Source organism: Phyllostomus hastatus, unplaced genomic scaffold (assembly GCF_019186645.2).
Source record: "Phyllostomus hastatus isolate PE091 unplaced genomic scaffold, TTU_PhHast_1.1 phas_scaffold_193, whole genome shotgun sequence".
Lineage (NCBI taxonomy): Eukaryota > Metazoa > Chordata > Mammalia > Chiroptera > Phyllostomidae > Phyllostomus > Phyllostomus hastatus.
The window spans coordinates 1,375,480-1,398,991 of NW_025334015.1; the positions used below are offsets into that span (position 1 = coordinate 1,375,480).

General features: G+C 45.4%; 1 protein-coding gene and 1 non-coding gene across 5 annotated transcripts in view; one reads left to right on the top strand and one right to left on the bottom strand.

Moving 5' to 3' along the window:
- Positions 1–23,512, top strand: part of SORL1 (sortilin related receptor 1) — a 155,564-nt gene that overhangs the window by 46,076 nt on the left and 85,976 nt on the right. For all 4 annotated transcript variants that reach the window (XM_045860140.1, XM_045860143.1, XM_045860142.1 and 1 more), the window contains 5 exons: positions 6,425–6,526; positions 7,524–7,693; positions 17,037–17,229; positions 19,323–19,440; positions 19,639–19,712. In XM_045860140.1, coding sequence (XP_045716096.1) covers positions 6,425–6,526; positions 7,524–7,693; positions 17,037–17,229; positions 19,323–19,440; positions 19,639–19,712 — 657 coding nt within the window. The remainder of the gene's footprint in view (positions 1–6,424; positions 6,527–7,523; positions 7,694–17,036; positions 17,230–19,322; positions 19,441–19,638; positions 19,713–23,512) is intronic.
- LOC123832631 lies at positions 9,185–9,287 on the bottom strand. The gene has a single exon (XR_006788103.1). It is a non-coding gene; the product is annotated as a U6 spliceosomal RNA (small nuclear RNA).

Here is a 23,512-nt window from a genome sequence, read left to right on the forward strand (position 1 = left end):
AGCTGCCCCCGGCCTGACTCAGACACTGTTCTGGAGCAGCGGTCGGCAAACTGCGGCCCCACGCTTGTTGGTCATGCTTCCTGGAAACAGCCATCCACACTGGCATGCGTGAGGTTTGTCACTGCTCTCACGTGTCAGTGGCTGAACTGAATAGTTCCACAGAGGCAGGATGGCTCAGACCCTTACAGAGAAACATCTCCAACCTTTGTGGAGGCAGGATTCTGACCCTGCCAGTCGGCACCAGGGAGCCCAAACCCTCAGAGGCATCGTTCCTGAGAGAGGCCAGTTGCAGGCCTCCAGGCCACGCCTGCAGCATATTCAGAAATTTCTCCTGCTGGCCGCTCATCTCCTGAGAGAGCTTGTTGGCACTTTCACTATTTTAACCAGTCAACCACTAGTTTTACTGTTGAAAACCAATTTCTAACCTGAATTTTGCTAATGTAAAGTCTAATGTTAATAGAGAAAATAGAAGAGCTTAATTGCCTCAGGACTGTGAGCCTTGACATGAGAAGTTAGCTGACCACACTGGTGTGTTAATTTTAGGATAACTGACCAGAACCAGCTGTTGACAAATTATTTTAATTTTGGTGTTACTTAAGTATATGCAAATATCAAACTAGATATAATCACCTGCTGCTTATAACTCATGTACAATTATAAAACTCAAACATATTTACAGATTAAAAGTAAAATGATAAAAGCAATACATTCAAAATTAATTTTTATAACACTTGTATTGAGATATAATTCATATCCCATAAAATTCACCCTTTTAAAGTGTACAGCTCATGGTTTGTAGTGCATTTGTAAGCTTGTGTAGTGCTCATCACTACCTGATCCCAGAACATTATCTTCACCCTCAAAGCAGACCCCAGACCCATTAGCATTGCTTCTCACTCCTGCCTCCCAGCCCTGAGCAGCCACGGACCCAGTTTCTTCTGCCCTGTGGATTGGCCTACTCTGGACATTTTATGTACAGGGAGCCATAGCTTATGTGACCCTTTGTTACTATTTTCTTTTGAAGTATGATGTTTTAGAGTTTCTATATGCTGTAGTGTGGATCCTCAGTTAATGCTTTTAAGTTCACTGCTTCTTTCTTCTGCCAGTTCAGATCTCTTGTTGAACCTCTCTGGTGGATTTTTCTTTTGAATTATTGTACTTTTTTAAACTCAAGAATGTGTTTGTTTTTTCAGTAATTTCTATTTCTTCATTGTTTTTTTCTACTTGGTGATACAGGGTTCTCATGCTCCCCTTTAATTCCTGAGACATGATTTCCGTTAGCACTTTGAGCACATTATCACAGAAAACTTACAATTTCTGTGTGAGGCCAGTGCTTGGCCTTGCCCAAGCACTGTGTATGATGACTTTGTGTGTGTACTTTGCTGCTTGCTTGTCTTATTTTTGTTGTTGAAAACCGTACATTTTAAATGATGCATTGTAACAACTTCTCATGTCAGAGTACCCCTTCCCAAGACATTTTCTTGTTGCTTTTTGTTATTGTTATTGTTGTTGCCGTTTTTGTTTTGTGAGTTTTCTACATTGGTTTTGTAAAGTTTCTATTCTTAGTTGTGTATGGCTCCTAAAATGTTTGATGATGTAGCATAATGTAACTTCTGTAAACTCTCGGAACGTATGTCCTGCAGCCTTTGCAGAGGGCCCCTGGGAAGCCTGCAGCTCTGCTAGTGTAGAGCTACGGGTCCTTAGCCAGCTGGAGAAATCAGAGGAAAAAGGCCCTTGCTGGTTCCTTCGTGAGTACGCTCGAAGCCACATACACCTGACCTTGTGGATGCCTTCATCCCCAGGTTTCCCTTTTGTGTGTTTTAGTTATCCCCCTGTGAACTCCAGGGTGGTCCTGCTTCTCCAGCCATTGAGAAATTAAACATTCATCAGTTGTTGAGGTTTTCCGAAAATGCCCTGGCTACAGCTCTGTCCATACAGTGAGTTAAATCAGGTTACCTTACGAGGAGAGCTGAGACTGCAGCTTTCAAGTAAGGTGCCCCCCCCCCCCCCAAGTGCAGCTCACTCTGGCTCTAAGCAGCTCACTCTGTTTCTAAACATGTGCTGCCCTGCCCTCTCTGGCAGCTGCTGGTGGCTGTCCCCACACCCACTGCCCCTGCCTGAGGCATTGTGGGCCCCCTGGCTTGCAGAGTGAGGGAGGAGGGGTGGGCTGGGGAGTGGTGCTACGGGCCTGGCTCTTCTTGCTCAGCCCCCTCGATGCTCTGGAATCAGTGCTTTGTGGGTTTTTACAAGCCTTTATTTAATTTTTAAAAATCTGAACAAGTTGAGTTTGAGAATTTTTGTCAAATATTCTTGCTACTGTAACAGATGAGTGAATTTTCAGAATTCTTTACTCTGCCATTCTAGAAGTGCTTCCAATTAACATTAACATTTCAAACTTTTTATGATGGACATTTAAAAATCTACATAAAAGAGCAGTTTATACTGACCTGGCCTCCCAGTTAGGCCTCAATATCATCGACTTTGGCTAATCTTTTTGCAGTTGTCTACCCACTTTTTTTTCCTGGAATATTTTAAAGCAAATTCCAGATATATCATTGTATCCCTAAAGCCTTTAGTGCAGACAACACTGATGTGGATGGTGATGTTTTGCTGAGACTGGGTTAGGGCTTCAGCGCAGAGAGGGCAGTGAGCACCGCAGCCCGCACGGGCGCCTGTGGACGGCCCCTCAGCACCCCCTCCTCCCGCCAGCTTTCCCTCAGCAGCTTTCAGCTACAAGTGTCCTGTGACGTCCTTTGGTCTTCGCTTGGCAAATGTATCATTTATTTAGTTTCTTTCTGCTCCTTGGTCTCTCATTTCTTTTTGCTATTGATATAATGTGAAACATAAATGTAAATGTACTCTCTGAAATTCAGATTATTCCAGTACTTATATTAACTTATTTTTACTCATCAGCAATGAACATGCCAAATGAAAAAAAGACTATCATAAATTACTAGGCCCCCTAATATTGGCATATGAAACAAAACATTCAAAATGCTGCCAGATTCTGGTGAAGTTGTGTGTGCTGGTATTAACTGGCATGCCTTTGAGAAAGGCATTTTTATTGTCTGTCAAAACTGAACATTTTGACCTAGGAATTCTAAGACTATCCCACAGATATCCCTGTGTTGTTCTCAAAGAGGCGATGTGCATGAGTGTGTTCATCGAAGAGTGCTTCTGGAAATGACCTAAACGCCCACCAGTAGCTGTGAAATGAAGGCTGAGGTGCACTGTTGGTGAAAAAGTTAAGTAGTACAACAGTCAGTCTGCTGTTCGTGAACAAAATTGAGAGGCACAACAGCGTTTCTGTCGTGACCTGTCTGCATGTGGAACACGGAGCCTCGTGTGTCACTGGCGTTGTGTGAGGCTGAAACACATACTAGCAGAGAAAGTGCCTAAGCAGTCAGTGCCACCCGGAGGGAGGCTGTCTGGGGTAGTGCTGGTGTCCCGGGGACCCCGAGCTCCCAAGCATCTGTCTTTCTGCTCTGCCATCTGCATGGATGACTTTCAGTCTCAAGGTTCCCTCGTGGCCTGAGACCTCTTCGAGGCTTTACTGGAGTTAGGAAGGACACAGACGGAAAGGCCGAAGGAGCATCCTTTCCAGCTTCTTCACTCCCTTATTTAAGCAGCCTTCCAAGAAACCAACACAACACTTGTGTTAATTAGTACTTAGTCACATGACCACATGTACTTGCACAAAAGGAAGAGAACCCTCGTCTTCTTAAAAATTTTTTTAATTTTAAGATTATTTATTTATTCATTCATTTTTAGAGAGGGAAGGGAGGGAGAAGGAGAGAGAGAGAGAAACATCACTGTGTGGTTGCTGGGGGTCATGACTTGCAACCCAGGCATGTGCCCTGACTGGGAATCAAACCTGCGATGCTTTGGTCCTCATCTTTTTTTTAAATGTATTTTTCTATTACGGTTGACATCCAGTAGTATTTATATTAGTTTCAGGTGCACATCATAGTGATTAGACAATGATAAAATTTACAGAGTGTTCCCCTGATATTTCTAGTACCTGCCTGGCCCCATAGGTAGTTATTTCAATATTGTTGACTATATTCCCTGTGCTCTGGTCTGCATTCCTGTGACTGATTTGTAACTGCCAATCTGTACTTCTTAATCCCTTCACCTTTTCACTTAGCTCCCCAACCTTCCCCCACTTTGGGAGCCATCAGTTGGGAGAACCTCAGTCTTTTAGAATGGGGAGTAGGGTGCGGAACTTCTGCATTTTACCTTACACCTGTCTGCCCATTGGATGCTTTCACAAGCATGCTTTGCTTTTACAGTAACTGTAAAGAACAACTCAACAACAACAAAACCCATGGCTTAGTAACAAAAAGTGTTAGGGCCTTATAATACATCTTAAATCAATAGTGTGGCACACTTGTTAATATTTTTCTTGGTGGCAGTAAAATATTATAATAACTCTTTAGGAATATGTTATGTGTGAACCTGACTTTTCCAGGTTGAGGAGTAATTTCCAGAAGGAAGTGGGATGGATTTGCTTCAAGGGCTTTTTGACCTGTGTATTCTGTGGTTGATTGGCAGTTGTGGAGTGGAGCTGGCCTTGTGCACAGCCTCGGCGCTAAGGCCTCCCCGCCACAGGTGCTCGGCACCTGTAACGAACTACGGGCCTGGGGCCCACTGAGAGCAGCGGCTCCTTTCTAAGATGTAACTGTGGCAGAAAGTAGTGAAAAAATACGGAGCATAAACATGTGCATGTCATTGGCATCTGTGTGTTCATGTAAATTCGTAAGGGTTCATATAGGGCGACTTAAACTAATTGTCTGACTTTTATATGCAGCTATTTCACTAACTTAAGAAGAGATTTTGGAATGTATACATATTTTGTTGCAAACTAATTTTTGTTCAGGTAATGCATTTTACATTTTTTAAAAGATTTAGTTTATTTGTTTTTAGAAAGAGAGGAAAGAAGGGAGAAAGTGGGGGAGAGAAACATTGATCATTTGCCTCTTGCACGTCCCCAGCTGGGGACCTGGCCAGCAACCCACACATGTGCCCTGACTGGGAATCTAACTGGCAACCTTTTGTTCCATAGGCCAGCACTCAGTCCTCTGGGCCATACCATTGGGGGCTGCATTTTACATTTTTAATAGGTCCATTATTTCCTGTGGTCCCATACTGAGTACAGACTATGAACATGGTTTTCAGGGTGGCATTTTGGAAGAGCAGTCTTTTATATTTATCACCTGGCTTCTTTAAAACATACTACTTTTAACCATTTGTTCAGTGTTAGTTTGAATACACATACACATGCATTGCTCAAATGAACCAAAAATAACTTTGTGTTTATCAGTTTGCTCTTCACATAGTACTTACTGGGCATATATGAGCATAGGGTATTCAGTTGTTGTTCCTTGCTCTATAGGAATTTAAAATCCATAATAAACAGTAGTGAATAGTCAAGGAAAAATGAAGCCAAAATAACTCCTTCTGGCAGGGACCCAGCATTCCAATATGTATCATAGTCACATGTGTGACTCTGTCTGCGTGAGGCTATGTCTCCCTCCTTGAATTGCAAAGCCACATGGAGCCTTTATAGTGCTTCTTGCCCTTTTTCAGATTGTTGACCCTTTTGGGAATCTGATAAAAGGTGTAGACCCTCCCTAGCAAAATGAACAGGTGCATCTATACAAAAAATGTGTGTATGTGTCTGCAGTGTTCCTGGACCATGTAAACCCATCCAGAGAGAAGCCCCAACCCAAGTCAGCTTCTCATTTTGTAGGTACATAGAGACCTAGAGAGATGTAGTTATTTTCTGTTACTCTAATGCTTTTATATACATTTTGAAGATTCTGGCCATGGTGAAATGTCTGTAAGATGCAATGTGATGTGGTCAACATCCTGTGGAATACTCTATATACCAAAGAAAACATATTCTAGCAAAAGATGTTAATGAGAAATCTTAGAAGACTGAAAAATTGAATAAATGAAAATTCCCTCAATTCTTGGTACAAATGGAAACCTTGTTCCTCCAGTGTTCTTCTCATCTGACAACAGGAATAGAGTGGAGAAGAGAGTCTGTTGTGTGTGCCAGGTGTGTGGGGTTTGGGGGCTCCAGGCTCCACCCCACCCGTCTCTTCAGCCTCGTAACACAGTCCTCTCCTTTTTGCTCTCTGACGAAGCTTTGGCAGCCTCCACCCCCTTTCCCAAGCCCACGTTCTCTTATCGTACCATTGCCCTTCCTCCTCATCTCATACCAGGGAGTCTAGGGTGGAAAGCACTGCAATCCCAGCTGGCCAGTGACAGCAGAGGTTGCAAAGCCTGTATTTGCAGTCACATTCCCTCCTTCATGTTTTAAGTACAGTCAGGGGGTGTGACTTTTCTGTTTCCTCTCGCACTTATATGGAGTGGTTACAAGGTGGCACAGTTGGATTTTCTTCCTCTTCCTTGGCAGCATCTCCTGGGCAGTCAGCAGCCACCTTCCGTGCAGCTCTGGGTCTCCTTTGGCCGGAAGCCCATGCGAGCAGCCCAGTTTGTCACAAGACACCCTATTAATGTAAGTGGGGTTTGTTGGGGGGTGGGAAGAAGTGTCATTGTTCTCATGTGGAGGTCTGGAAAAGGTACTGTGGGCATGTCCTGCCAGGTGGGTATTTGACCAGGCTTCCTGCAGTCACTTTCCAGAACAGTCCTCAGAAAGAGCCATGTGCTGTGGGCATCATGGTCCGTTTTTTTCTCCCAGTGTTTGAGGTGGGGCTGGACGGGAGCCTTTGCTCGCTCCAAGCAGGAAAGGATTGGCAGCAAGGTTTAGAGGAGGAGCTGGCACTGAAGGGCAGCAGCACTTACTTAAGTGCTGCCATGCCCCCACACCTGTAATGGTCAGACAAGGCATAGGATCTGGGTCCTGCCCCTCAGACATAGTCTGGTCTCTCAGGTTGGAGAGACCGAGAGCTCCACAGAAGAGGGAGCTGCCTGTAGTCCAGTGCAGCCTGTGTGGTGTATGGAGATAGACGGGAAAGATCCATGTGGGCTGGTCCATCAGCAAAGTGGCCCCAGGAGGAGGAGCACCTGAAGGCTGGACACAGCGGCTGATGTGGTGGGAGGCGAGTAGCTTGGAGGAGGTGTGATAGAGAACGCTCTTGTCAGTCCTACGGTTTCTACGGGCTCACCTTCCTGTAGTCACTGTGGAGAAAAAGGAAAGGAGATTCATACTAAATCTTACGGGAAAAAGATGGAGACATTATTGACTAAAAGGAGGTTTTTAGGTTGTTTATGGAGTTCAGTGGCCTATTCGTATTTGGTGCCCCATTTTCCAGTGCGGGCCCTGTTCCAGCTGCAGAGCAGCCGCAGGGTCCCCGAGGGACAGTTGGCCCGGTTTCTGCGCTGAGGCTGACGGAATGTCGTGTTCAGCGGTCATCAGGCCACATCCCCCCAACCCCCCCTACCCCCACCCCGGGGCACTGGGATGGCATTGCTTTGGTGAAACCAAATATAGGGAAAGCTTGCAGGACAGATGCACTTTTTGGCTGATATGTTTTTCATTTTTACTCCCCAAGGAATATTACATCGCAGATGCCTCCGAGGACCAGGTGTTTGTATGTGTCAGTCGTAGTGACAACCGCACTGACCTGTACATCTCGGAGGTGGAGGGCCTGAAGTTCTCCCTGTCCTTGGAGAACGTCCTCTATTACAGCCCAGGAGGGACGGGAAGCGACACCCTGGTGAGGTGAGCGGCTCAGGAAGAACCTCTTGCTTTTTTACTTATTTATCTTTATCTTCATTTTAATTTTTATCATTTACTTTCTTTATTGTTAGTATCAAGACCATTATACATACCCTTCTTCCCCTGTTAGCCCTATTCCCTCTGGCCTTCACCATGACCCCAGCCTCTGGGGGTTGGCTGTCAGCAGTAGCTGTATGTTTACACACATTTGGGGCTGTTTCAGAAACTGCATTCCTGGCTCCTGGTCACAGGGAGGTCAGCTGAACTGTGTTGGTGTGGCTGGGGCATGAGGATTTTGAAAAGCTCCCTAGGTGATTTTTATTTGATGCTAAGGCTGAGCTCTGCATCTCTAGATGACATTTAGCATCTCGACACTGTCCTCCTCTCACTTGGGCCCATTTGATTCACTTGTCTCATTTTTTGTGCAAGGAATTATTCTGTGTCTGTGGAAAGGCACCAGCGACATCAGTCCTTTATCAGTAAACCACATGGTTAGTTGATTGTTCTGCACTAATGGGTGTTCTCTGGGCTGTGGAAGGTTCTAGGGTTTGGGAGAGGGATCACTGCCATGAATTCGGGGTGGCACTGTGATTCCTTGGTGCTACTTAGTTCACTTTTTCTCATTTGCTCTGTGATGAGCCAGACTTTGGGGAGGTGTCTAATTGTGGGTAGGATCAGCCTCTGCTCTCTGAAGTCATCATCTGGTGAGCCTGACTGTCCTTTCCGGTGAGGCCTGGCCCACAGCCATGCCACCAGGTCTGAGGGATGCCGCTGCAGCCCACGGCCTCTCCTCAGCCTGGCAGTGCATTCAGGCAGCACATGGGCTGCTGCTCTGTGCCAGACCTGTTCCTGGGGCAGCAGTGAACAAGGTCCCTTTTCTGTGGAGTTTGGTCCTGATTGGGAGGAGATAGAATGTGAACAAATATGTCATCTTCTGGGTCATGGTGAGTGCTGAGAGCACAGGAGGACTGGTTTCTGAGGTGTCACACTCTGACAGCTGATCAGGGAGGATTGCTTCAGGAGGGCCACACTTTGCAGGTGCCTGGCTGGCACAAGGGAGGGAGCTGTACGAGAGCTGCAGGTGGAGGCAGCAGCAGGCCCATTGGCTCCAGCATGGACTTTGTCGGCTTGTTGTAGGAGCAGTGAAGAGGCTGGGGTGGAGCAGACACCTGCAGGAGAGGGAGAGAGTCGCAAAGACAGGGTGCCCGAGAGCAGGCCGCAGGCTGTTCAGGGCCTTAAAGGGCATGGAAGCAACTTAATTTTTTTCCTCTTAGTGGGATGGAGGGTTTGACCAGAAGATGGACATTATTTGATTTAACCTATTGCATTTTTTATCATTAAAAAATTGTAATTTGCATTATATAAAGAAAAGTGCATTCAACATAAATGGACAATATTATAAATAATTTTAAGTGAGCCCCATGTGAGTTTTTATTTTTAATTAAATATTTTACTTTCAATTGAATTTTTTATTTAAAAAATTTTAAAGGACAGAAAAACGTGAGATGCTTCACGAATGTGCGTGTCCCCTAGTGCAGGGGCCGTGTTAATCTCCGCATCGTTCCCACTTCAGTCCACATGCTGCTGAAGTGAGCGCGTGACTTATCTGTTCAAAAGTCTTCCTCAAGGCTGCATGGAATCAGATGATGGGAGAGGACAAGAGTACACGCTGGACAAGAGCAGTGAAAGTTTGCAGAAATCCAGGCCAGTGGAGGTGGATGTTGGGCGGACCCAGGGCAGTGGCTGATGATAGAATTAGTCAAATTCTGACCATTTGCCAGTAGACTTGCTGACTCGCTGGATGAGAGAAGGAGCAGTCGAGAGACCACTGCTGCTGGGCCTGAGCAGCTGGTGGAATAATAGCTGTGTACCGAGTTGGGGGCTGGGGCTGCAGGTGTGTGCATGTGTGTGCACGTGTGTGTGCGCATGTGGTTGGAGGGGAAGATTAAGAAATTGGGTTTGGACTTCCTGGATTGGAAACACTGTTAGATATTCAAGTGGAGGGCTTTTCAGAAGGTCTTTCACCGTGCTTTTCCATTCCTGTTTCTTTTCCTTCAGATGTGCTTTTTAAACAATGTTAAAAGTTTGTTTCAATAACAGTTGCTATTCACTATTATATTAGTTTTAGGTGTACAGAATAGCAGTTAACACTTATAGAACTAATGAAGTGATCCTGCTGATAACTCTAATACCCATCCCATAACATACAGAGCTATTACAATATTATTGACTATATTCCATACGCTATACTCTACACAACTTCTGCTTTGTATTTCCTAATCCCTTTGACCTTTTTTTACCCAACCATCAACTCACCTCAGTCTGGTAACTGCAGGTTTGTTCTCTGTAGTTACGACTTTGTTTCTGTTTTGTTTGTTCATTTATTTTGTTATTTAGATTCCATATACAAGTCAAATTATATCATAGTTGTCTTTCTCTGTCTGACTTATTTCACTGAGCCTAATATCCAGTAAATCAATCCATGCTGTTGCAAATGGTAAGATTGCGTTCGTTTTTATGGGCCAGTAATATTCCATTGTATATATGTATCACAACTTTTTTAATGATGTACCAGTAGACACACATATTACTTCCATATCTTGGGTATTGTAAATAAGGCTGCATTAAACAGGAATGCATGTGTCTTTTCAAATTGGTGTTTCGGATTTCTTCAGATAAATACTCAGAAGTAGGATTGCTTGGTCATATGGTAGTTCTATTTTTATTTTTTAACTACTTTTTTTGATTTATTGATTTTAGAGAGAGAGGAAGGAGGAGAAGAGAGAGAAAGACATTGGTCTGTCATTCCACCTACTATTGATGCATTCATTGGTTGATTCTTGTAGGTGCCCTTACCAGGGATCAAACCTGCAACTTTTGCATATCATGATGATGCTCTAACCAACTGAGTTACCTGGCCAGGGCTATTTTTAATTTTTTGAGAAACCACTATACTGTTTCATAGTAAATATACCAATTTGCAATCCCACCAACAATGCACAGGGATTCCACATCCTCACTAGCACTTGTTTGTTGATTTATTGATGATAGCCATTCTGATAGGTGTGAGGTGCTATCTCATTGTGATTTCAATTTGCATTTCTCTGATGATTAGTGTTGTTGAGCATCTTTTCATATGTCTATTGGTCATCTTTGTGTCCTCTTTGGAGAAGTGTCTATTCAGGTCCTCCGCCAACCTTTTAATAGGATTGTTTATTTTTTTGGTGTTGTTTTATGAGTTCTTTATATATTTTGGATATTAGCTCCTTATTGTCTTTAACCTTTGGCATTTAACCTTAGTTATGATGTGTGTTGATGTGGGCCTCCTTAGGTTCATCTTGTTTGGGGCACTCTGTGCTACTTGAACTTGTATGTTTATTTCCTTCATCAGGTTAGGGAAGTTTTCTTTCCTTATATCTTGAAACAGAGGCTGTCTCTGAGCTTTCTGGACTCCCTAGAAGTCTGTTTCATTTGCCAGATTAGAGAATTTCTCCTTCATTATTTGCTCACAAAAGTTTTCCATTTCTTGCTCTTCCTCTTATCCTTCTGGCACCCCTATGATTTGGGTGTTTGAATGTTTAAAGTTGTCCCAGAAGTTGCTAAGCCTCTCCTCATATTTTTTGAATTCTAGTTTCTTCATTCTGTTCTGGTTGAATATTTATTTCTTCCTTCTGTTCCAAGTCTTTGATTTGAGTCCTGGTTTCCTTCCCTTCCCCTGTTGGTTCCCTGTATATTTTTCTTTATTTCACTTTGTATATCTTTCACTTCTTATTTTATTTTGTGACCATATTCAGTCATTTCTGTGTGCATCCTGATTACTACTGATTTGAACTCTGCCTCCGATAGGTTGGCTATTGCATCATTGCTTAGTTTCTTTGTCTGGAGTTTTGATCTATTTTTCCATTTGGACCATATGTCTTTGTCTGTGCACCTGTTATATAGTAAGGAGTGGAGCCTTAGGTATTCACCAGGGCAGGGTAACCCACTTAGCTGCGTTGTGGTGCTGTGTGTGGGGGAGGGGTCAGAAAGGGAACAATGCCACTTGCTCAGCTTTCACCCTGCTTTCACTCACTTCCCTTGTTACCCTCAAGCAAATGGGGCCTTTGTGGTGCTGATTCCAAGGTGGGTGGGTTTGTGTATGTTCTAGGACCCTGTGGGTCTCTCCAACAAACTCTCCTGTGAGGTTGGAAGTTTTCTGCCACTGCTGTAACCCCCACAGCTTCTTACAGGCAGAGATTTTGAGGCTTTATTTCCTCAGGCTGGAACCCTGGGTTGCATGGTCTGTCTTTCTCTCCAGTTGTTCCTCCCTGCTTATCTGCCCATTCAACCAGCTGCTGCTTTGCTGTGTGTCCTCTCCACCTCTGCTGCTGGTATGCACCTCTCCCTTCCAGTCTGAATGAATGTTTATTCTTTAACTACTTGGTTGTCAGACTTCCATACAGTTTGATTTCTTGGCATTTCTGGTTGTTTATTGTTTTTGTATTTGTAATTGTCCTTCTTTTGGTCGTGTGAGGAGGCAAAGTTTATCTACCTATTCCTCTGTCTTGGCTGGAAGTCTCGATTCTTTGCTTCATTTAATCTGCTGTTGATACTGTCTAATTTATTCCTCATTTCAGTTTTTGTATTCTGTATTTTTGACTGATTTTTAATGGTTTGTATCTCTTTCTGTAAGTTCCCACTGAATTAATTCATCTATTCCTCCACTAAGTGAATTGAGTATCCTTATATGCAGTGTTTGAACTCTGTAGTCGATTGCTTGTCTATACTGTGTTTAGTTTTATTTATTTTTTGAGTTTTGTTTTGTTTTTCCATTGGGATCTGTTACTGTGTCTCTTCATTTTGGCTGCCTCCCTGTGTTTGTTTGCATGTGTAGGTAGGGCCATTATATCACTGCATCTCGGCAGGATTGCTTCATGTAGAGGGTGTCCTGTGGGGCCCAGGGACGCAGCCTCCCTGGCCACCCGAGAGTCAGCTGCTCCAGGAGTGTCAATCATGTGGGTTGTGTGTGTTCTTCTGTTGTAACTGAGCTTTGATTATGGTTGGCACATCAGTGATTTGGATTGATCCTCCGGCTGACAGACTCTGAGGACTGGCCATGACTGCATCAGGCAGGCTGGTGTGTGGGGCTGACTGCACAGAATGGAATTTGCTTTAGCAGTGCTCCGGTGCCTGTCAAGTCCAGTCTTCGAGTGTGTTGTTTGTGGAGCTCATTCTGTGGTGCTGAAGTGTGGTCTCATACTGGCAGCCAGGTGTGTCATGTCTGAGGCCTCTTGGGAGGGACTCTGGTGCAGGCCCAGCTCATCTACTGCCTGTGCTCAGCCTGGAGCCGCAAGGGAGAAGCTACACAGTGATCTGCTCTTGGTAGCTGCCTGTGCTGGGTTTGGAAGCACCTGTGGGATACAGTGCTGCAAACCAAGGCTGCCTGCCACTGGTGCCTGGCTCTGGGCCCCTGCGCATTTGGTTGGGGTTTTGGATCTTTCCGAGATTTTGGGAAAGGCCTGCTGCCTATGTAGTACAGCTACTTAAACAGCATCCCTAAACGGATCTGGGCATGTGCATGAGTGAGTGGGGTGGGGTCTCAGGGAATTCACAACCCCAACCCCAAGGTTGGGGTTGTACAAGCAGTGGTAGCCAGCTGGATGGAGAGTCAGGGTTGGGCGCCACCTGCTTTTGTGGGCTGTGTGGTGGGGAAGGCTCCACACAGGCACGGTGGTGTGTGCCAGCTCTGCGGTGCTAGAGAAAGCTTTCCTGCCAGACCTTCCTCTGAAGCCAGATAATTGAGTTCCTTCGCACATGTTTCTGGTGCTTTTATAGCTGCTGTCCCTTCTCTGGGGATTATGGAGAGTGTGTTTGAGCAAGGGAGTCTTTGCTCAGGCCCTTTAGGAAGACATCTGGGTCTCCAATGCCCTGCCTCTTGCATGGATGGAACCTGGCTCATTTTCACAGCCAGATGTGGAGACTCCTCTCCTTGGCACTGGTGCAGCCTGGTGTGGGGCTGGGGCCCCTCGCTTCTCAGGGGGGACCTCTGCAGCCAAGAGATCCCTCCCAATTCCTAACTGCTACACATGGGTGTGGGACCAGCTTTTTTCTCGTCTTCTCCCCTGCTACCAGTCTTGATATGGCTTCTACTGTAGATCCTTACTTGTAGGAGCTCCCTTTAGCTAGTCGTCAGGTGGTTCCCAAGGGTTGTGGCTCAGTAGTCTCGTTTTAAGTTTGCTGTGGTTGTTGGAGGAAGCGAGCACTTTTATCTGCTCTGCCATCTTGACTGGAAGTTTATCTTCGTTCCTTACTTTTTCCCCAGTGGGGGCTGACAGGTTATTGATTACTCCATGTATTATAATGTCTTATGAGCAAGCCATGCCTGCCGTGATTCAGACTTAGGTGGTTCTGTTTTGGTCAGTGGCAGCCCCTTTGGGCCAGTTCCTATAACTTCAACAAAAATTCATCGAGGTGAAATTTGCAAACTTCAACTTAATCATTCTAAATTGAACAACTTAGTGCATTTAGTATGTTCACAATGTTGTGTAACCAACAGCTTTGTCTTCCAAACAGTTTCATTTCCCCAAAAGGAAGCCTCTCACCCATTAAGCGGTTGCTCCCAGTGCCCCCTCTTTACAGACTCTGGCAGCCAGCAGTCGACTTCTCGTCTGTGCACAGAGCCTCTCTGGGTATCTCCTAGAGACGGAGTCGCACCATAGCATGCCCTTGTGTCAGGCTTCTTGCCCTTGGCAGAGTCCTTTCTGAGATTATCCACCTGTGGCACGTGTCAGTACTGCCTTTCTTTTTAGGGTGAGTGACATTCTCCTTACATTTTCTATAACTAAAATCAGGACTCTCACTGATTAGCTGCAAGTGTCTGACTGTGGGGTGGATGAGTCACAGCTTGCCAGAGGTTTCTTCCTCTTCCACACTTGGCAGAGGTTTCAGATGAATGTCTCATGGTCAGGCAGAGCAGGAGCTGGCAGCCGTGGACCTGGCTCTTGGTGATTCAGTCCAGTGGCCACTGTCCGGTCCAGTGACCCTTCCCGAGGTGACAGAGGTCATGCCCACCTGCCTGAGCCAGTAGCCCAGTGAGTGTCTTGAAAGTAGGTTTACCTCAAGATTCAAAAACCAGCATCTTGCTCAGCCTTCTCATTTTCTTCAGTTTTTTTTTTAAGATTTTATTTATATTTTTAGAGAGGGGGAGGGGGGAGGAAGAGAGGGAGAGAAACATCAATGTATGGTTGCCTCTCGCGTGCTGCCTACTGGGCACCTGGCCCACAACCCAGGCATGGGCTCCGACTGGGAATTGAACCGGCAATCCTTTGGTTCTCATGCAGGCTGGAACTCAATCCACTGAACTATAGCACCCAGGGCCTATTTTCTTCAGGTTGTATCTTAGGACTGGACCTGTTCAGGTGTGCTCATCTGAGTGATTGTTGTTATTTACATCTCCATCTCAGTACAATGAAATGGGATAAGGATGGCTTAGTGGATGACATGGGCAGGCTAGTTTCCAAAAAAAAAAAAAAACCAAAACCCAATGACTTTGTGTTATGTGAAGTGAGCTATTACTTGAACTGAATAGGGAAGTGTGGTGCCCCGGAACTGGTTCTAATTTACTTGGAAAACTGGAGAGAGAATTCTTAATAGGCAGTGATGCTGCTGGTGGTGAGGATGCCACATAGCAGTCTTGAGGAAAACATTGTCTAGAGGGAGGAGGAAACGTGGCCATGTGAGCACCTCCGGGCATCTCGGGCACCCTGAGAAGGCCCTGCATGTCTGGGGGGAGTGGCGCAGGGGGCTCTGGCGCTGCCCTGAAGGTGGCCATCAGGTCCTGTGGAGCTGCCTGGTGAGGCTCAACCCAGGCACACTGGGGAGCGTGGCTCATGCTGTGGTGAGGGCAAGCAGAGGGGAGATGATAGGTGGGCTGCGAACAGAAGGTAGAGTGTGCAAGATACAGAGGGCAGGTCTCTGCTGGGAACTAAGAGATAAAACTTTAGGAGTATGACCGGGGAAAGAAACAGAGCTCCCCAGAATGAGAGACACTCAGACCTCCCAGATGTGTGAGATAAGCCGGTAAACCTGGTTTTGAGAGACTTTACTGTGATAGAATCCAAAGCAGCAGGAGGACAGTGGACCTGGGGCCAATTCTGAAGGGAGTGACCAAAAAATAGCTAAAGCAGACCTAAGGAAACCCCACATCAGAATATTTGGTCTCAAGTCCACATTTTGTTCGGGGTGCTAGTTGTCTCTGAGTTCTGGAGTAGCCGTCTGTCTGAGGGGCAGAGCCCTCACCTGCTCAAGATTTCTGGGGCAGATGATGGGGAAAAGCAGTGCTGCACTTATCTTGTGCAAAGCCTAGTGACTTGGGTCCCTCTAAAAGAAGGGCACACTTCCAGTTTTTAAAAGCCACGTGTGAACTGCACTGTGTTAGTGCAGATCTACTGTCCAGTAAAATCGCAGTGTCCTGGCGTAGTACAGTAGTTCAGGCCTGGAGGGCCTGGTTCTCTGCTTCCCTGTTACAGGTGTGACCTCATGCTGCAGAGACACCCTCACCTCTGTGCTGCTTCTCTGGGAAGGGCATCTGCCCTGCTCCCCAGTGGGGACCCTGTGGCTGTCCATCTGATGCGGGTGTCAGATGGTCTGCTGTATGGGCCCAGCCAGTGACTGTTTTGCCCCAGCCATGTTCCTGCTGGTTGGGCAAAATTGTAAGCCCTGGTGCTGTTTTGGGGTCTGGCAAGTCAGGCTTACTGTTTGCTGCTTGTTAAGACTCACTATTTTGAACCTGAACAAAGTGAGGTGTTCGAACCTGAACAAATACACAAATACATCAGCTTTTGTGTTTTGTGTATCATTCTGAACTGCCTGTGAGGAATTGTTGACCGGATAAGGATCTTGACCTCAAAGTTTAAAAACCATCCCCTACCCCTTTTTTTTACAAAGAGCTGATTATTCAGTCATAAAATGGAATGAAGTGCTGATACGCTACAATCTGGGTGAACTTTGAGAACATTATGCTAAGTGAAAATAACCATGAAAAAGGTCACATGTTGTGTGATTTCTTTTATATGAAGTATCCAGAATAGACCAGTCTGTAGAGACAGAAACTGTGTTAGTCAGTGGATGCCAGGGCATTGGTGGGCAGGGAGCACTATGAGTGACTGCCCGCGGGGTGCAGGGCCTCTTCTTGGGGTAATGGAAGTGTTCTGGAGCACAGGAGTGAAGGTGGTTTTGGGACACTGTGAATGTGCTTTGTGCTACTGAATTAGGTAATTTAAAGTGGTTAGACTTTATGTTACTTATGATGAAATTATACCAAAAATACCATTTCGTTTCCACAGCTGTTTATTCTCTCTCACTGTAGGTATTTTGCAAATGAGCCATTTGCTGACTTCCACCGCGTGGAGGGGCTGCAAGGTGTCTATATCGCCACGCTCATCAACGGCCCCATGAAGGAGGAGAACATGAGATCCGTCATCACCTTTGACAAAGGGGGCACCTGGGAGTTCCTTCAGGCTCCAGCCTTCACAGAGTACGGAGAAAAAATAGATTGTGAGGTATAGGTGCTTTTGTTTGGTTTGGGTTTTTAATGCAGAGTTCTATCTGCAGTCCTGCACTTACAGTTCTCAAACTGCATGCCAAAGCACACTGGGGTGCCCTAGTGAGCTCTGGGAGGCACCGTGGCATGTTAAATTTCTCATGGAAGCACTGTGACACTCCCATCCCAAGTTAGTGCACAGTATTGACATGAGCTCACGCCGTGCTTCTCTTGATGATGTCCTGTGTGTGTGAGGCTGAGTGTTTAGCAGCTGATGTGGTGGGAAATGAGTGAGGAACTGTGGGCGGAGCAGGAGCTGGCTGTGGTGGTGTCTGGCGGAGGCGCAAGGAGTCACGTCGGGCCCAGCAGGTCCACACAGCCCAGTGTTAAGTACCTGTAGGTATTCAAGAATGAAATGAAACTTTATTTTTGCTTTGAATATGTATGTGTGATGCTGTTATTTTAAACTGGTCCTAAGTTATTAGGGCGTATCTAGTTATTGGTATAGTTCTTCTAGCTTGAGAGTGCTACAGCAACATGACTGAGACACCAATTGTGCTGTGAACCAAGAAAATTTGAAAATGTCTCCCATAATTTATTTCTGTAGAGTTTCTTTTAAAATTTCTCTTTGAATATTATTTAGGATTCTATAATTTTCCCTCTGTGGCTTCATGTGAAAAACTAAGAAGACTGAACTATATTATTTGGGCCCATAAAGCAGTCTCATGTACCTAGGCAACTCCTTTCTTTTCCCTCAGAAGAACAGTTATGGTCCCTGGCCTTAGGGATATACCGCATCTCTATTTTCATTTGACTCAGGGGATCTAGGGCATGTAAAGTAGGTGGACAAAAGGAACTCAGGAAAAAACAAGTGGTATTGATGTTTGGAGAAACTATAACATCTCAGTGAGACAATTACTTGGTCTTTTGCATGACTGAATGTTGTTCGTCCATGTTAAATACATTGGCCTACTCTGTGCTGTGTCTGTGGCCCGTGGGCAGATTCTTTTGGACACTCTTGCTCTACAGTGTAGTTCTTTTGTCTTCTGATTTGGCACCAGGTCCTAACTGACCACATCAAATCTAACTTTGGAAAGAGGCAGGATATAAGCACATATAACCAATCCCTAGGTGCTTCTCATTTATTCAGCAGCACCTTCTAGCTCTCAGAGCTTGGTGTGAGTCTGGTGTGGATGCAGGTGAGGCGCTTTCCAGCGTGTGGAGGGGCCTCTGTTCAGTGGAACTAATGGTATTGTTAAAATTCAGCTTCCTATTTCACCAGCCCATCAGTTTATTTATGAGCTGCACAGCAGTTCAGCTTCTGGCTTCTACTTCTGATTTTAGACAGTGAAAGGGAAGGAGAAAGGTTGAAAACCTTGGCAGCTGTTTGAGACCCATCTCAGTTCGCTCCAGTTTTTATCAGCCAAACTGTGATGCTTACAAGATGGATATATATTAGAGATCCTTTTGTTACAAAAACAGGTGTATTAGCAAACCATGGCACAGTTTTTAGCTGTACTGTAAGTACACACAGCATTATCCTGTCCAGAATAGATTTGATAACCATTTCCTAGCCAAGAAAATTAGGCATGACTATATAGCCAAAGGTCTTGTTTGCAGAATTCAGATCTGAAACATAAGTGATGGAAGTCAGTTTGTGTAACTTGAAATCTTATGAGGGACATCTATAGACTTTGTACTTTGTACAAATGCAGCCTACTGTTAAAAATTTATTGTGGATACTCTGGTGTTTATATCTCATGTTGTGTATCTAGGCATCACATGGGAGAATCTCTGGGTACTATGGAGAGATTGATAGCTTTCCTGTCTGTGTGAGTTGACACTGATTTTTAGTTGTTTCTCTGAGAGTACTAGGAGGAATTTTTTATTAGTATTTTTCTCATTGCTTCAATGAGAGGCATTTACGTGATTCAGCTGATCATGTCCCTCTGCAGATGCAGGGGTGCAGCCAGGCGGTGGCTCTGATTTCCTTCGGGCCAGGCCTCCTCCCTCTGCCTCGCACTGTGGTGTGCACACACAGGCCTCAGTGTTTGGAGGGAGATGTGGGCATCATCTGCCTTGTTCATGGTGCCTGGAACATGTGTTTTGTAGCTCTCCCAGGGCTGCTCCCTGCACCTGGCCCAACGACTCAGTCAGCTGCTCAACCTCCAGCTCCGGAGGATGCCCATCCTCTCCAAGGAGTCAGCGCCTGGTCTCATTGTTGCCACAGGTAAGTTTGCTGTGCCTGCTCTTCCTTCCAGGGTAAGCCGTTTGCTCAGGTGCAGCCAGGTGCATGGGGACTGCCACCTTCTGCTGCCGTCACTGCTGCCTGCAGGGTTAAGACATTCTCAGTTGCTGGATTCTACCCAGAATATCTAGTTGGGCAAGGTTCTTGAAGTAAAAAACAATTATTCCTCTTGCATTTCAGGTTCAGTGGGAAAGAACTTAGCAAGCAAGATGAATGTGTACATCTCCAGCAGTGCAGGAGCCCGGTGGCGAGAGGTGAGGGCCCCCTGTTCTTGTTTGTATGAGATTGGACTGAGCCGGGTCATTTCAGGGATGCCTGGGGCCTGTTGTGGAGATCACGAAGTCCAACTGTGACGGCGAAATGAGAAGAGCATTACCTGGAAACACACATAGGGGTCTGCTGCACCCTGTGTACTCACAACTTGTAATGTGGGTTGTGATTTTGCCAAATACGCTACTTTGAATCAAAAACAGGCTTTAAAAAAACTTGACTAACTGCTCCAAGATGATCGGTTCTACGAGAACAAGGCAGTGTCCATTTTGCCCACTCCTTTCCTCCTGGGACCTAATGGTGTCTGGCATGGGGTGAGTGTTCAGTGAATATTTGCTGACTCTCAGCAAATGACAGTGTTGTAGTAGTGTCAGGCCTGAACCTGGTTATTTGCTATTTTTCTTGTTGCCGACATCACCCCTCTGCTCGCTGGGCTGTCACGTGCAGGGATTTCATCTTCATCTCCTCTGAGCCATGGAAGAAGACTGCTTTTGCCTTACAGTTGTGTGATTAATTTGGATCCTTAGGCACTGATGATACCAGTTCTTCAGGTGCAGCTAGTCCTCTGGTCCTGAAATGCTAATTCAGCCTGGAACAACTGGGAATTCCCAGGCTTGTAGAAAGCGGTGTTTCACAGCCTCCCATGACTGACAAAGGTCGCCGAAAGTGCGCAGGCCCCACTGTGCAGGGCTGTTCTCAGAGGTGCTGAGAGAGGCAGGGAGCCCCCAGTGCCAGGAAAGCCAGGCCTGGAGTCTGGGGGGATGTGGAGCCTCAAGAGTTGACTGATGTTCCCGTCCTCACGGTGCTTCTGATTGGGAAAGCAGTGTGAACACTTCCGTGTCTGACTGCGTTGCACATGAGGCTGTCATGGAGCCCCACTCTGCCTGGCTTTTCGCAGTTACAGAGAACTGTCACAGGCCTCATCTCCAGCTGAGGGGTGGGACTCTGACACCGCATGCACATGTGTGCACGCTGTCTGGTTTCGTGTGTGTGCACTCACATGTGTGCATGCATGTGTGCATGTGTGTGTACCTCAAGGGCTGTACAGTATGCTAGAGAATGTACGTACTTATTCAGATGCAGGAGGTTGTTAAGCCAGAGGAGTCAGAAAGTGTGAGCAGGCTGGAATTCCTGGGGCGCCCTTGTCCTGACTCCATGGGGAAGAGTCAGTAGCTGCTCTCCTCTTTCTTGGAGCCGGATGTTCCGTTGAAATTGGGTGCCCCCTCCTCGGTGCTTCAGTTTGCACGGTTTGTACCATCTGATGTCGGTGTGGTTGGGAATGTGAATGTCTGCAGGTGATTTCCTTCCGATAGAAAGCGATGTGGCGTTTTTCCTCCCGTGAAGCAGTGCCCTCGGCTGGCGCCGGGGTCTCCAGCTGTGCCTCCTGCCAACAGTGCTTGCACAAGGGACTTCATTTTTGGAAACAGCATAGAACTGACTAGGGCATGAAAAGGTTTAGACTGGCTCTGGCTGGCATAGCTCAGTGGATTGAGCGCGGGCTGTGAACCAAAGTGTCGCAGGTTCGATTCCCAGCCAGGGTACATGCTTGGGTTGCAGGCCATAACCCCCAGCAACCGCACATTGATGCCTCTCTCTCTCTCTCTCTCTCTCTCTCTCTCTCCCCCCCTCCCTACCCTCTCTAAAAGTGAATAAATAAAAAAAAATCTTAAAAAAAAAAGGTTGAGACTGTGTGAGTGGGCTCTTGGTTCATGTTGGCAGTGTTGGCTTTAGAGGGACATTCTGGGGGATGTGAGAGGAACAGGTGGTGGCAGGAATCAATCCCACTTGGTCCTGGTGTGTGATCTTTTTAATGTATTGCTGGACCCCGTTTGCCAGTATTTTGTTGAGAATTTTAGCATCTATGTTCATCAGCGATATTAGCCTGTAATTTTGTTTCTTTGTAGTGCCTGGCTTTGAAATTAGGATAATGCTGGCCTTGTAAAATGATCCTTGAGAGCCTTTCCTCCTCTTGAAGTTTTTGAAATAGTTTGAGAAGAATAGGTATTAAGTTTTCTGTGAATGTTTCATAAAATTCAACTGTGAAGCCATCTGGCCCAGGGCTTTTATTTGTTGGGAGTTTTTTTATTACTGCTTCAATATCACAAGTGTAATCTATTAAGATTTTCTAATTGTTCCTGATTTAGTTTTGGACGAGTGTGTGTTTCTAGGATTTAGCCATTTCTTTAAGCTTGTCTAGTTTGTTGGCATGTAGTTCTCAATATACTCTTAGAATCTTTCGTATTTCAGTGGTATGAGTTGTTACTTCTCTTTGATTTCTAATTTTATTTATTTGGGTCTTCTTTATTTCTTTTTTTAAAGTATATTTTATTGATTATGCTATTATAGTTCTCCCAATTTTGGGGGACAACTTTGCCCTGCACCATGCCTGCCCTCCCCTATTACCCCCCACCTTAGTTCATATCCATGGGTCATGTATGTAAGTTCTTTGGTTTCTCTGTTTCCTGATCTGTCCTTAACCTCCCCCTGTCTATTTTGTACCTACCATTTATGCTTCTTACTCCCTGTACCTTTTCCCACCATTCTTTTCTAAATCTGTAGTCATATCCCTCATCACTGACTTGTATTTAATGTGTCCATTTTTCTATAGATGCTTCAAGATTTTGCCCTTTGGTTTTCAGCAATTTTGTTATGTTGTCTCTAATTGTGTTTTTCTTTGTGTTTATTCTTTCTGGGGACGCTGGTCTTGAATCTGTAAATTTATGTTTCACTCAGTTGCAGAGAGACTGTCAGCTGTTCCTCCAGTGTGCTTCTGTCCCTCGCCCTTACTCTCATTCATCTTGGACCCCATTTGCCCATGGGACCTTTGCAACTGTCCCGTAGGCCCTGGAGCTCTGCCTTCCCTGCATCTTTGTCAGAATGGATCATTGCTACTACTCTGGGTGTATCTTCAAGCTCATGAATGCCTCTATCATTTCTGTTTTAAAGGGCTGTTGAGCCCTTTAGTGAATTTCTTATTTCAGATATTATATTTTTGTTAAATTTTTCTTTGTTTCTTTTATTTTTAAAATAGTTTCCTCTTATCTGGAGAGAATTCCCCATCTTTTTTATTTCAGAACTATTTTCTTTTACCTCATGAAACACAATTATGGTAACTGTTTTAAAGTCTTTTGTTAATTTCAACATTTGGATCATCTTGGGATTGGCACCTGTTGATTGTCTTTTCCCTTGAGAGCTGGACACATTTTAGTGATATGTTTGTTTACTGAGCAGTTTTGGGTTGTATTCAGGACAGTGAATAAAACGTAGGAGACGTGATCCCCTGGAGATGGTGAGCATATCTGCTGTAGCCTGTGATGGGCTTGTTAGACCATAACTTCTGTTGTGCATTCTGTGGGTGGTCATTGAAATCTCAGTTAAGTTTACAAAGCCTTTTGCTCTGCTGGTATGGGATTGTTCCAGATGTGTAGTTTAGGATTGGGCTGAGACTCAGGTGAATTCCTACACAGAAATATGGATTTACCTCTCTGGCACCCTGTCCTCTAAGATCACATCCTTATTCTTGGCCTTTAAGGGTTCTTTTCTTGGTTCCTTGGGCAGAAATCGTTTGTGTAGAGTGCAGGCTGTCTGGCTGGGGCTGTTATTCCATGCCTGGGCAAAGCCACACCAGCAAACCCCTGCTCTGCAGGAGCTTCTCTGGGTTTTATATCCCTCTGCAGGCTGACTGGTGTCATTTAGTTTTTGTCATTCTCAGGTAGGGGTCTTTTGTACAGTTTTTAGTTGTAATCAGCAGGAAGAATGGGCTTACACCATGAGAGTAGAGCTG